Source organism: Oryzias melastigma, linkage group LG16 (assembly GCF_002922805.2).
Source record: "Oryzias melastigma strain HK-1 linkage group LG16, ASM292280v2, whole genome shotgun sequence".
Lineage (NCBI taxonomy): Eukaryota > Metazoa > Chordata > Actinopteri > Beloniformes > Adrianichthyidae > Oryzias > Oryzias melastigma.
Genome location: NC_050527.1, coordinates 1,643,658 through 1,658,230, shown reverse-complemented (window position 1 = coordinate 1,658,230; position 14,573 = coordinate 1,643,658). Strand labels below are relative to the sequence as shown.

At 40.1% G+C, this 14,573-nt stretch overlaps 1 protein-coding gene across 1 annotated transcript in view; it reads left to right on the top strand.

Annotated features, from left to right (window-relative positions):
* Positions 1–14,064, top strand: part of si:dkeyp-97a10.3 (basic-leucine zipper transcription factor A) — a 17,963-nt gene extending 3,899 nt beyond the window's left edge. The window contains exons 3-9 of the mRNA XM_024268387.2: positions 2,189–2,539; positions 3,549–3,827; positions 8,749–9,033; positions 9,344–9,457; positions 9,590–9,651; positions 11,187–12,902; positions 13,206–14,064. Coding sequence (XP_024124155.1) covers positions 2,189–2,539; positions 3,549–3,827; positions 8,749–9,033; positions 9,344–9,457; positions 9,590–9,651; positions 11,187–12,902; positions 13,206–13,238 — 2,840 coding nt within the window. The 3' untranslated portion in view covers positions 13,239–14,064. The remainder of the gene's footprint in view (positions 1–2,188; positions 2,540–3,548; positions 3,828–8,748; positions 9,034–9,343; positions 9,458–9,589; positions 9,652–11,186; positions 12,903–13,205) is intronic.
* Positions 14,065–14,573: the final 509 nt, after the last annotated feature.

Sequence of the window (14,573 nt, the reverse complement as noted above, 5' to 3'; positions counted from 1 at the left end):
AGCAAAAATATCTGTAAAAAACCAAATATGCCTCAATTTTCAAGCAAATGAAATCACAGTATGGGTACCTGAAGATTGCCTCTGTGCCTCTGGCTGTTTCTTAGGAATAACGAAAACATGACTTTTCTTTATGTTTTTTGAGGCCAGCAGAATATTAGAAGTAGAAGCTCTAATAGTTCAAAAAACATAAAAAAAAGTCCTTATGAAACACTGAGGTGACTGTACTTTTTCCATCACCAGCCCTCAGTTATGGAATAACATTCCTGCAGAACTGTGCATGATATCCCATCTTAACAGCTTTAACTCTTATATTGTGTTTGGTCCCAAACTGACCCGTTATCAAGTCAAAATGGGTCAATTTTGACCCAAACACAATAAAAGGGTTAAATGTCAATAAAAAACATACCTTTTTAGAATGGCTTTTAATGCTCAGAGGTGTTTTATTTTATTTTTTTATTTGTTTTATTGCATTTTTATGTATATTTAATTCATTACATTCATTCATTCATTGTGAAAGAATACAAAATATGAGCAAATGCACTTAAACAAATTAAAACGAAAACTTATAGGTGCAAAAAAAGGAAAAGGAGGACTGTTGTCAATGGAATTATATCATAAATCAAAACTAATATTTAACTAAACGCATGAAAACTAAAGAAAAAGCTGTATTATCAGTTTGATCAAATATTATGTAACTTGAATAAAACATTTATCCTTTTACTTTAAATTATATGTATTTCACGTTTTCAAATTTGTATTTATTTCTATCAAGTACAGTCTACTAATGGACAAATATTGGAATAAAAAGGTAGATATGCTGGATGCTGCAGTTACCATGCAGGTAAAAAGCACACAATACAACACAGTAACACAGGGGTCTTATTGCCTTGAAGAAAAATAATTTTAACCGAGGGCTGATTTAGAAAAGAAAAAAAAAAAGCATATTTCCGTAGTAAAGCAATATTTAACCAAGGGTCAAATTTGGTTCCTGTTTTTCTTCTTTTTTTTCTATTTTTTTTGCTTAATTAATTGTTTTTGTCTTTTTAATTATTATAATTTTAGTTAGTTATTATAAATTAAGTTTTAAGCTTTTTAAACTGCAAATGTTGCTACCTAAAATGAACAAACAAAGCTCAGAACCAAATAGTTTCTTTGGTTCTACAGGGTTAAAAACCTTCTTGCAGAAGACCTGCAGCTCTGAGGTCGTTAATGGGATTTAGAAATTATAAAGACTATTTTTGGGGTGAAAAATATTTATTAAAATCAAAAGATTAGTGTCTCTAAAGTAATTTGCATTGTTTTGTAATAATATTAAATTAAGGCAATAACTCGGCTTTCCCAAGTACTGCTAGTTTTTATTTTACTATGTGATTCCAGTGATCTCAGTCCCACAAACCCTCTTTTTGAAGGTTTTTATTTGCTTAAGTGCATTTGCTCGTATCCTCAGGACAGCATTTCCTTTTCCTTGCTTATTTCCTGTTATTAATACGATGCATTTAGGTGAACATATGAACATAATGGTGTTTCCACGTGTGGGTATTTGCATCCTGTCTGTTCATATATATGATCTGTATCGGTATACCTGAATCTATAAAGAATGATTTACCTAAACTTTCTGTTTGAAACTGAAGCTGAGACTTCACCTACAGGACAAAACCCATCTTTGAAGACATCGGTGTCTTATATAACCTCTGTCTGATTTTAGTCGTCTGTCTTGAAAATGAGTTTTGCAGGAATTGGACCTGAGGAGTTTCATACAGAGACCAGACGGAATAACATTACTGTTACATAACCAGGATGTGATATAATCATAAAACCTTTAACCGGGGTCTCTGTGTTGCCTCGAAAAATGAGAATCGTTACACTTGAAAAGATTATACTTGATAGTTTAGTCAGAACTTGTGGTTGGAGCTTTAGTTTGAGTTTTGACCTGAGAGATTTTGAGGATTTCATGAAAACATACTTCATCTGTAACTCAGTATTTGTTAGAGGTTGTTGGGCAAAGTCTGTGAAGAGACGGCAGTAAAACCAGTCATCAAAAGCAATGTTTATCTTGTTTTATTTCGCCAATAAAACTCATAAACACATAATTCTGCTGTCAAGGACAATTATATAAAAATACACACACAAAACAACACTATGTAGCTTGTAAATAAAATGTTTGTAATTATTTTTATTTTCTGTTTAGTCCTGTTTCCTGCCAGCACGGTGGCCCAGAACCCGGTGCAGATCGAGTTCCAGACGGATCCGGTTCTGACTCTAACTGGAACCGACTCGCTGTTCACCGTGGTGACGGCGACCAGCGTCTTCTCCATGACGTGGAAGTACAATGGAGTGGACACTCTGGGAACGTGGTCCGGAGGCGCCGCCAACATCAACCCCGTGACGCAGTTCCTGGGTCGGGTCACCATCACCTCCAACCAGCTCCGGATCGGGTCGAGCCAGCTCAGGGATGCAGGGAACTACTCGGTGGAGGTGACTCCCGTCGGGACCACGGGCCAGACGTCTAACTCCAGATCGGTCCAGCTGAGGGTGTTCGGTGAGAGATAAAGACGCGCCTGAGCAGATGAGATGACTGCGGGACAAGATAACGTCCTGCAGGAACACGAGGGAGCGAAAAGAGGAGATTTGTGGAGTAACAGAATTAGTCTGGGAGGTGTAATGAAATTAGTGACCCATAGAAGGTGAGGTAGGATTAATGAAAAAAGAGGAGGGGGGGTTTGAAGCAAGTAGCTCAGGGCTTTATGCTAATTAAAACTCATTTGATATGCAGCGTTCTTGGATTTGGATATTGAAAAAGTGGAGAAATTCTGCTTTCCTATTCCACAGTGGAGCCTGCATTTTTATTCTTTTTTCAGTCTCCAGCCCACGCTGGAGGGATGACGAACAGTTGTTCTCATCCTTCTTACCCCCAGCGCTAATGGGATGACCGAAATGTTTGAAGCACTAGTCTATTATTGCTGAAAGGTCACATTCTCCAAACTCCCGTCACGGAGCAGCCGAGTCTGCGACTCCAAACCTCCTGAAGGCTCACACACAACACTTGAAAATGATGAGCTGCTTAGGGCCTAAAATGTGAAACTCTGCTGACTAGCAGGTCGGTCGGCGCGCTGTAAAAATGCAAGCAATTAGAGCTATTTAGAGGTTGTTCTAATATTCCAGTTTGTTTGCAGTGGTTTCCTCATAACGGATTCCTCCCCCATCCCCTCTTCTCCTTGTCCAATTATTTAACGCCGGCGGTTCGCCAAGAGGAATCTCAGCCACCACTCACGCCGTCTGCCCTCTTATTTGCCATCTGTGCTGCTATCTGAACGGCGTCCCTTCTCCACTCCCTCTTTGCTTTGATTACAACAAATTATCCCCAACAGAAACATCAAACTGCACTCTATTGTCCAACTTTTGAAGTGTCATTTCTGACTCTATACCTATAATAATAATAATAATAATAATAATAATAGTTACTTTAGAAACATTTTCTCAGCGTTTATGATTTTGAATCTCTTTGATAAAATATATACGTTCCCTCTCTCCATGTTTTATCCTTGCAGATGCGGTTGCCGGGGTGACCTTGACTGTTCCCTCAGTGACGGTGGAGGGAGGAAACGTGACTCTGACTTGTGCTTGGACTGCCGGAACGCAAATTAGCGTCCAGTGGGCCAAAGGAGGCTCGACCATCACGGCCGACTCCAGGATCACCATCTCGGTGGTCGCCCAAACCAGCACTCTGGTCATCAGCACGGTGAGACGGGATGACGCCGGGGAGTACACGTGTACGCCCAGCAATCCCGTCAGCACCCAGACCGCCACCCGAAGCCTCACCGTTTACTGTGAGTTTACTCCGACCAAGATGAGAGGCCGCTAATCTGCTGTAACCGCTGCAAAACGCCGCGGCTTATCTCCCTATCCACATTGCGCCGCACAGTGTGCGCCGGATTGCATTCGGCTTGTGCTTCCATAAGTTCATGAGGCCGCTTTTGGCTCACGTCTTTTATTCGTCATGCCACACTTTTATACTAAATGCACTAAATGTTTTTCAACCCAAAACATCAAAAAGACATCCCAAAAGATAAATAAAAAAGAACCACAATTGTTACTGGCTCCAGAAATCCTCCTCAGTAGAAATGGATCCAGGACTAAAGCGTGTGATCTCACCATCGCTGCCTGCTGCCACCCTGCTGTCTGATTACAGCTGTGAAGAGCAGCTGATTATTGCTGTGTATGGTGACTCATCTCTTCATCTTTCTTTCATCAATTTCTGTTTGAAGACATCCTGAAATTACATGTTTTATGTAAAAAACCCAAATTGGAGATAAAAACACACAAGACTGAGAAAGCTAAAACCATAAATGGATAATCATCATCAGGTATTTAGACTTCATGACAGACTGGAATGAATGAGTGGAAGATTTATTCTATGTCACATTAGTTAGTTAATGCCATATTTAGGTGTTGTGACATTAAGAATGTATAACCTTTTAAAATTATTATTTTATGCTGATTAAAGCCCACTCCGATCAATTTTAAAAAGCGTTCTCTGAAGTCTTTAATTATAATTATGCAGTTTTAGCTAAAATTAATAAAATTGGGTTGTATTCTAGGACTCATTAGAAATTCACCTCTGAATTGTGGGCGATCCCGCCACCTTTCCCCTCTCTGTTACTGAGAGCTCAGAGCAGGGAGATTCTGGTCCGTCCGGCGCATTTCCTTTTCAACATAAATGCTCCTTTTCATTCAATTTTTTTCGTTTTTCACAACGATTTGAATAAAAAATACGTAGAAATTCAAGTTTCTGTACATATGTCTTTCATGATCAGAAAAATGCCACAAGAACATGTTAAAAACACAAAAAACACAATTTTCAACGGGATGGGTTTGGGACAGTTTATTTTAAAACTATATGTTTTTGAAATTTATATGGAATCTCAGTCAATTTGTATGTGGGTAATTCCTGAATTTTAACTCATACAATACATTTTGTGTGTACTTGCAGATGTGTTTTCACATGTACAAAATAAAAAGAACACAAAATGTAATTTATACACACACAGGTTAAAACTAGTTACACACACAAATCTTTTTAAAAAGTACTCGCAACAGCCACGAAAGAGCAACGAGAATAGAGAAACTTTAGCGTTGAGTGTTTTAAAAATGCATATTTAGACTTTTTTATATTAGTTATTGGGAAAATCTGTTTAAAAAAAGTGGGAAAAGGTCAAGATTTCACCAGATATTATTCACAATATAAGTTCAAAGCATCTGATAAGAAAACTCTGATGACCGAGCATTCCAGAGGCATTTAAACGCATCATTTATGTGAAGTCTTACCTCAGATTTGTGCGTAAATGTGGCTTTGTGTTTGTGTGTGTGTATCATGCAATTTATGCATACTTTTTAAAAGATTTGTATGTATGGTTGGTTTTAAACTGTTGTAACTTAAAGTTGTGCATGTGTAAGTTAAAATCTTTCTTTTTTGTATTTTATAATTTTTGTACAAGTAAATGCATAATTGCAAGTACACACAGTTACACACAAAAGGTATTATATGAGTTACAAATCAAGATTTGTGTACACATAAATCCAACATTGCACACACAAGTTACAAATCAAAAATTACCCAAATCAAATGACTATATTCTCCCCATATTGTTTAAATTATCAAACTGACCCCCTTAAGGATGCAGACTTTTGTGAACCTATAAAAAAAACTTAATGATCCTAAAACACAACATTTACTTTTTTATCACACATTGTTAGTATTCTGTTTAGGCAACTTTGCCTACTTTGGGGAACGTTTGTGTATCACTCAGGTTTGCTGTCAAAAATCAGTGTTCTGTCTTTTTCTTAAATATCCTCAACTGAGTTCAGGTTCACATTTGTTTCCAGTACTTTCATATTTTTCCTCGAGGCACTCTTGTGTATTTTTCATGTTGTATTTCGGATTCTTGCTTTTAAAATGCAAACATCTTACCCCTGTAGCCAAAAGTCTTTGCAACCTTGCAAGCTATTGATTTCTATCTTCCTCACCTGATTGGTCAGTAGCTGCACCAGGAAAAAAAGTCTAAAAATGTATTGAAACTATTTTTTTTCCATTCCTAGATGTTGAATTTCAAACTTTTGTAAATTGGTCACAACTGTTAGTCACTCAAGGAATGCTAAAATCAGCATTTATGGGTCTCAAGAAATGGCAGAATGACTTAGTAAAATGTTTGCACTCATTGCAGAAAAGGGCCTCTTAGAAATAAGACAAAATTTTTACTCCATCGGCAGATTTTTTTTTTTTAAATAAGTCAATTAAATGAAGAATTAATACATCTGCCAATAGGGGTAAGAACAGGGGTCTTACCAAGAATCATAGATAGATAGACAGATAGATAGACCTTTATTGTCGTCAATGAAACAATGAAATTGCAGCAACAGTTTCAGTGCAAGAAATTGGCATAAACATAATATACAATACGATATAAAGTATAAAAAATATGTAGAAAAATATATACAATGAACTGTGCCATATAAGACTATGAGCATATATGTACATTATGGATGTGCAAAAATTAAAAAACATAATTTTAAACAAAAGAAAATCAAGTCAATAAAACATGTTTTCTCAAAAATAAGATTATTTTTCTTACAAGACACAAAATAGGCCAATTTTTCTTGAAACAAGGGTATTTTTACTTTTTCAAGATTCAGTTTTTATAGTGTTGCATTTTTGTGTTAAGTAAGCTATGACTCGCTCCAGGATAATGAGTTATCAACCACTGGGTGGAGTGCTGACTCGGCTGCTCTCCTAATTTTAATAATTAACATTTACCAAAAAAAACAGTAAATTTTCCAATAAAAAGCCTTGACTTTATGGTGACTCAACTCACCAGTATTGAGTTGAGTCACCACAGTACGAGCATTTCTCATACTAAGATTATTTTTGCTATGTTATTATATCAAGAAACTTCCTTAACCACTTTGTATGGGCTCAGAATAAGACCATAAATATTTGCAACTGCATGTTCACACATAAAGTTGCATCATAGCACAAAATAAATCTTCCCAAAAAATTGTAGGTTTGTGTAAAAAGGGATTTGCATGCTGGTTAAAAATATTAGCATTCATAAAATACATTTTTTTATCAAGCATTTTTCTTTTTTTTTTTTTGCATACGCAAAGCAAAAAATTGCATGCATTCTCCTGAATTATGTCACAATCTTTATGCGTCTTTATTAATTGGATTGCCACAAATCAAATTGTCCAATCAAAGAGCAGGTGGCTTCCTACTGTCCCACTCCGCCGCAAACTAACTGTTGTAACCATGGTTATTATTCTTCAAAGAAATTTAATTAAATATTCACAGCTTTTATTATCTGCTAAAATCGTTGCCATCTCCCATTATATTTTCCATTTGTGTTTTTAAGGATTTCCTTATGCAAAATACTGTCTGCATTCTCCTCGGTCAGTAGGGTAACCTTAAAGGGTAACCAAAACCTAAATCAACTTTTTGGGCTGTTGACATCTATAAATGGGGCTTAAAAAGTGCTGTCTGTTGGTCATGGACAACTTTTTGACAAATTAAAATAAACTTGTTTTAATTCTTGAATATAGAGTCAAAAAAATCACATGTGTGCTGCCCCCTATAGGTTGAATCAATGTATTACATTTGAATTTTGTGAAGGTCAAATCATTTAAGTTCCACGTCATTTCAGAAATCCCACGTCATGATCTGCTGCTCCACCTGCTCTTTGATTGGACAGTCTGATTTGTGGCAATCCAATCATAAAGACGTATAAAGACTGGGACATCACAACTTCAAGAGCTCACATGCAGTTTTTTTGCTTCGCATCTGCAAAAAAACATGCTAGAAAAAAATGATTTTATAAATGTAAATCCTTTTAACGGTCATGCAGATTCCTTTTTTTCACATTTGAAAACCTACATTTTTTTAGGCAGATTTATTTTGCTTGATGATGAAACTTGATTTAAGTGCGAACATGCAGTTGTGAATCTTTATGCCCTTGTTTTTAACCATAGGTTTGTCTCTGCTCTGTGTTCCACTGATAAAAGAAGTTGATTTCTGTTCTAGTTTTCATGCTGTCAGATCTGGGCGTGACACATTGTGGTCTAACTGGTCCACGACATCCTTCACATCCACACTTGAGATGCAGCGCGCTACAAGCAGGACCTAATAGTTACAAGAGCCGTTTCTTTATTACGCCTAATGAATTCAATTAAGCACAAGTGGATTCCAGTTAAGTTGCAGAAACGTCTCAAGGACTGAGGAAACAAGAAGGAATGTCATCTTGACGAGTTAAACTTCAGCTTTTGCTTTTCTAAGAAGACAAATGAGAATAAAAGCAAACAATGAAGTCCATCTTAAATGAGTCTTTTTAGATCATGCAGTGAGTGTTTTTGCAGAGAATACGACGGTGAAAGGTCTTCTGGAGTCTTTTCTCCCGACTGTGTGGGATTTTAATGCAGAACTCTTTAATTCCACTGTGAATGGATTTTTAAGACATGTTTATTCAGTAGATGCTGAATGAGTATTCACTGCAACTTCTAGATTCAGAAAGCAAAACATTAAGTGCATAACTTAGCATAATCAGATCAAAGGGGGTTAACCACAGAGATTTATGCTGATGGGGTATTTAAACCCTAAACGCTCACTGTAAGACCCAGTTTAACAAATAATTTGCGCATCCAATTGGTTTATTAATTGCATGTTGGTTGCTGACCCGTTTTCCTCTAATCCTCACCCACCAGACGGGCCGGACACCCCTGTGCTCACCAAAGACACCGGCAAAAACTGCGTTGGAGGAGGGGACGTGAAGGTGGGACAGGCGGTGCGTCTCACCTGCACATCCGTCTCGCTCCCCCCCGCCGTCTTCTCGTGGCAATTCAATGGGAATCCGGTATCCGGTCAACCGAGCGGCGGCGTGCTCACCGTCCAGACGTACTCCACCAATGAGAGCGGCCAGTACGTGTGCACAGCCCAGAACAGCATCACCGGAGGCACGTCCAAGCAGACCACTAGCCTGGCCGTCGTAGGTGAGTTATGGCGAGCGTTGACCCCTCGGCGACCATTAACGATGGCGTCCGGATTGGTAATTCGTTGCGGTATCTGTCTTTAGGAAAGGAGCAGGACAGAAATGATCCTGGGAGATTGATCTGCTGAGAAAGTGGTCAAAGTCATTCTATGACCTACCCCTTTCTTTTAGCCCCCCCATCTTTTCCTTTTTTAAATCACTTCATTGTTCTTCTTTTTTTTAGAGCCCTCCTCTCCTCTTTTGTCAGTCTGAGCTCCAGACTCATTATCTTTATTAATTCTTGCCTGGTGACACCATTCTTTCTATTCCAGATGTATGTTTAGACGGTGGGGAAGTCGCGGGGATCGTGATTGGCTCCTTCCTGCTCCTCGTAATCATTGTGCTCCTCATCCTGCTCCTTATCCATCTTGTACGGCGGAGGAGGGGTGAGTCTGCCTGTGTGATCACCGATGCTGCAATTTGTGCACATTTTGTATTCGCTTTGTGCGTTTAATGATCTTTAACTGTAGTAAAGATCATCAGCAAAGGTGACATTACTCTTTTCACTTTTGTTACAGTTCAACAAAGACAGATGGATAATATTTTTATTCCCAAGACTGAGCCGAATCAAAGGCCTAATGTAAGCCACTTCAAACACACACACCTCACTGTACTGATGATGTACTGATTTATGAAGTATTCCCTCGTTTATTGCATAAGTTACGTTCCTTAAATAAACTCACGATTGGTAAAATCTGTAAAATAGGATTGTAGATGTTTTAAGCGGCACACATTTTATGCACATAAACATTTTTAAACTTTTCTCTCTTGTTTAACCTCATTGTTCCAAACTTTGTAGAAAAATTAAGTTAATGTTATAGAATGAAAACAATTAAAAATTTCTATAAATGTAGACATTGATTAACAAGCTCAACAGCCAATCAGGAGGCAGAACTCAGTACACTATAAATGAATAAAAATAAAATGAAAAAGAAAAAATAAAGCATGTAAAGTTGTGCTAAAAAATATGCAAGACTGCGAAAGGTGAACCGCAGGAAAGACTGTAGTGGCATAGAAAGTAGAAATGCAATAATTCTTTCCCCATGATTTGGTTGCAACCCTCATTTTTTGTTCCTGGTTTTGTTTTAGTTACATAACTGTTTTTTGTATTAAAAATAAATAAATTAAAAATATATCAGAAAAAAGTTTTTTTTTTATTTTCTAATTAGTAAGTAAGCAAGACCAAATTATTACATTATTTTCTTATTGCTTCTTACAGCACGTGCGCCTGTTTTTGCTGCCAAACAAGCTTTTTTCTCTTTCTCTGCCTCGCCGAGCAGGCTCCTCGTTGCTTTCATTTCTGCACTTTGCGAGAGATGGGCGAACTAACCGTACTTTGAACGACGGTTTTTGTTTTTTTTAATTCGTCTCCCCCCCAAAAAAAATTCCAGAACAACGAATTCAAATTAAAAGATTAACCCATAATAACCCAATGGTGACATCAGTGTAACAGAAAAATATCAGAAATTGATTCTGTCATCCACTTGGTTTGTGGTGCATTCCACATCATTATATTTTAAGGAAAAATTGTTCTGGGTCTTTATATATATTCATTTATTGCCCATCTCTAGTTTATGCTATACGGCTATGCTCACCATGACCTCAGCAACGCGCGTTTACGTGACCACTTTCAATGACAAGTCTAAGTAAAACACATAAATGAGCGTTCCGTTGCATTCAACGTTGCGGTTTGTGCCTGGCTGGAATTCTGTGGCACAGAGTTTGTCATATATCTTATTTTTGCTGTAAAAGAAAAAGCCTGGATCAAGATTCACAAGATTTTCTCCGCTGCGAGATTCTCTTCCAACTGAAGGTGGCGGACATGCGCTTGTATTAGATAATGATAGTTCAGTGTGAACACCGTTTGCTAATTGCACGTTCTTGCACATGCAGGAGCGTAAAAGCCTGGTGTAATGTAATCAGAGAATAAATGATAAATCCTTCTTAATATATGTTTGACACTTTCAACGTAAAAATATACAAATGTATGTGGTAGTTCGGTTCAATGGTGTAACGTACAGTTCGGTTTTAAAAGTGAGAATTGTTGCATCATTAAAAAATATTTTTTTCTATTTTACTGTTCTCTACTGACATTTTACTCCTTCTCCCTTCAAGCCTCCTGCTACACAACCAAATGCTAGAAGAGACTTGGTCCCAGGTCCCGAGCCCCCCCTTTATCCGGGGAATGGTCAGACGCGGCGCTCTGTCCCCGTAGACACAATGCAGCGTGAGAACAACGCACAAACGCTCCCTGTGAACGGACTGCAAAACTCCAGCACACTCCAGCACAATGGCCGCACACGCACAAATGGACTCCTACACAATGCTATTCAGAGCACTAATTCAAACCCACACAATGGCATCGACAACCCGGCTTTCACACACACTGAAGCTCTGAATGCAAACAACCTGCCAAACACACAGCAGCCAAATCCCAATGTTGTCATACAGGCTGGCAACAACCAGGGCGGCGCCCAGCCACCGGCGGTTCAAGTGAGCTTCAACACGCTGCCCAGAACTGCAGACCCAAACGCACAAATGCCCACAATTAACTTGAATCTTAACTCATATCCACCCAATAACCAACAGATTCAGCCAGACAGTTTCAGTCCTGCTGATGTCACGCAGCACAACCTGTTAAACGCAAGACAAGCAAATCCCACAATGCAAGGTGCCCCGTTTTATCCAGGTGACCCCAGGTTAAACAGAAATCTGGATAATCCTGGACTCATCCCAAGTGGATACACGCATTTGAACAGTAATGTGGCTCCTCAGCAGGATGCTAACACACAGACGAACCAGCGGGAGCTTCAAAGGACTGCAAGAGTGCAGGAAGCGACCCCGAGCTCCACCCACAGACAGATGCCATGGGACCGCCTACGAGGAACACCAGCGTACCCAAACGGCGCCCAGGCCTCACCTGAGTACACCTCTGACACCACAGACTATACTAGAAATAGAGACACGCAGGAGGCCAGAGGACGGGAAAGATCCCAGCCTCCGAGCCAAACCGTTTCCCGCCGCAGAACTCCTCCCAGGCGTGACCCGCCGTCGTACGACACGGAGTCCAGCAGCCGCTCAACTGATCACCGGCGTCCGAACGCCGCCCGTGTCACACAGCCTGACCCATCCCACCGCACAGAGAGGAGCTCCCGTGCACAAAGTCACAGCGCAGAGCGGGACATCAGAGGTAGCCAGACTGCCCTGAGGCAGGAAACGGCTCGCAGCAGAAACCCTCAGGCGCTTCCTTTTACCAGCCAGCCAACCTCTGCAGCCCGGGCCGGTGTGTCGCAAGCACCCACAGCAGAACAGGTGCAGGCTGCTCTTCAGGGTGTCGATACAAGAGCTTTGGTTGATCCTAATCAGCTTCGGCAGGTAGAAGCACCACTAAACCGTGGTATGCAGCCACAGCCTGCTGTGGATGTCGCCAGGCAGCCTCTACAAGCGGCTCTGGCCCCAAACCCCTCTGCTAGCAACCTAACCCAGGCTGCCCTCAGGGTCCACACTGAGAGGGCTCAGGTTTTCCAGAGCAGAAGACATCAAACTCAGGCTGCCTTGCTGAACAACAGGCAGCCACAGACTCAAACTCCAGCAGCTGGAGGCCACCGCCCACCCACCCCTCCTCCTGTAATCCCACTGGCCGATTTTCAGACCATCCCTAAGGAGCGCAACCAGCACCGGTCCCCCGCTCGAGGCCCCGTCAGACCCAGCCATCCCACCGCGATGCCCACCAACCGTCATCACCATCACGGAAACGGTCACGCCGGTGCACAGAGGCATGCTCATGGCCAAGGCCATGGGCGGCCTGCCCACCTCACCCACACCAGACAGGTGAGTGGCGATGGAAGGACGGCAGCAGGAAACACATGTTGATCTCGCTCATTTCTGTCAGACGAGCAGTTAGAGCTGCCATGACGCTTTCCTGTCTGCGCGCTCTCTGCTTCTAGGCCTTTTATTTATTGAAAAATGCTTGACAGCACCATTGAGTGGATATTTCATTCTTTTTGACAGTCAACTCTGGACTATGAGTGTCTGAGACACTAGCAGTTTGTAAAAAGTAGCTTTTGGTGTCAGGCTTTTCTGCTTGTTCTTCTGCATGACATGTATGGAATGAAGCGCTTGTTGTCTTTTCAGCAACAAGCCCACAGAGGAAGACCAAGGCGGTGAGAGATGTCAGCAGACTTCGCTCCTCAAGTGTCCTGCAACGGCAGCCGCAAACAAACAAAACAGCTGACAGGAATGATCCAGAATTCCACCAAGCAGGACTGACTGCAGAGCTTTGCTTTTAAAAAAGCTGTCATGCCGCGTGTGTCAGCCTGAATGATGCTTTTTTTTTTGTCCTGAAAGAAATGAACATGTCTCCTATGGAGATGATAGAATTTAAGATTTTTAAAAAACTTTTTTATTCTTAGCTAAAAAGACAAATCTTCCCTCTTGGAATTGCACCAAACTAATTTGGCTAAATGATGTTTAAAGTCCCACTCCAATCATCTTTGATGTATTTTCAAAGCATTCCCATTGGTCTTTTGGCTATAATTATACATTTTTTTTTGCCAAAATCCAAATAATCTGTTATTTTCTAGGACATAATTTCTGTAGAGCGGCAGTAGTTTATTAAGCTGTGTTCACACTGAACACAATTCGAGCATCAAATTCGTGTCTGATGCCTCTTTTTTGCTGATCAACACCTGTCCAAAAATGTACGTGGGAGGAGCTATCACCAAATGCTTTTAGCCTGATCGCTACATGGAGCTGTGTATGTGAATGTCTCATTCACAATGCATGGAAGATATGGAAGATCCAGAGAGATCAGGTTTATTTATTTCAAAGAGTTCTACAAAAGCATTAGTAATCATGTTTCTATGTTGAGCTTCACTAAGGCAGCTTAGAAATTCGTCTCTGAGTTGTGGGTGGGACCATTGGAGTGGAGCAACCCCACCCCCTCTTCCCCTTTCTGTTGCTGAGAGCTCATTTTTCTTGTCACAAATGACTGCATTTTTTTTCGTCTGCTCTTGATTTACAACAATTTGAACAAAGAAATACTTAGAAATACAGTTTTAAGCTTCCTTTCCTTTATAAATGTCCTTCATCAACTGAAAAAATGCCACAAGAACATTTTAAAAACACAATTTTCATTAAAGTGAGTCTTAAAAGATGAAAACTAAAAATGGGTCCCCAAATTGAAGTACTTAGTAACACACAGGGCGTCTAGAGCTCACACACAATGTTGTGTTTGGACTTCTGAAGCTCTGGTCAGATTTAAAAATTTGCCTGCAGCGTTCTCACAAACCTTCAGTGATCATTTGCTCCACCTTTGATCTTCTATTCGTCAGAAAATTCAAACGGCACTTTTGCACATGTATTTCTTGCGTGCAGGACTGTGAGTGATAATAAATGAAATAAGCCTCAACATGAGTTTCGGCAACTGACAGTTATGAAAGAGGGGAAAAATGGCCGAGTTGGTCTTTGTTCACTTAAAGCTATTTATTTAGCGGCTTCTGT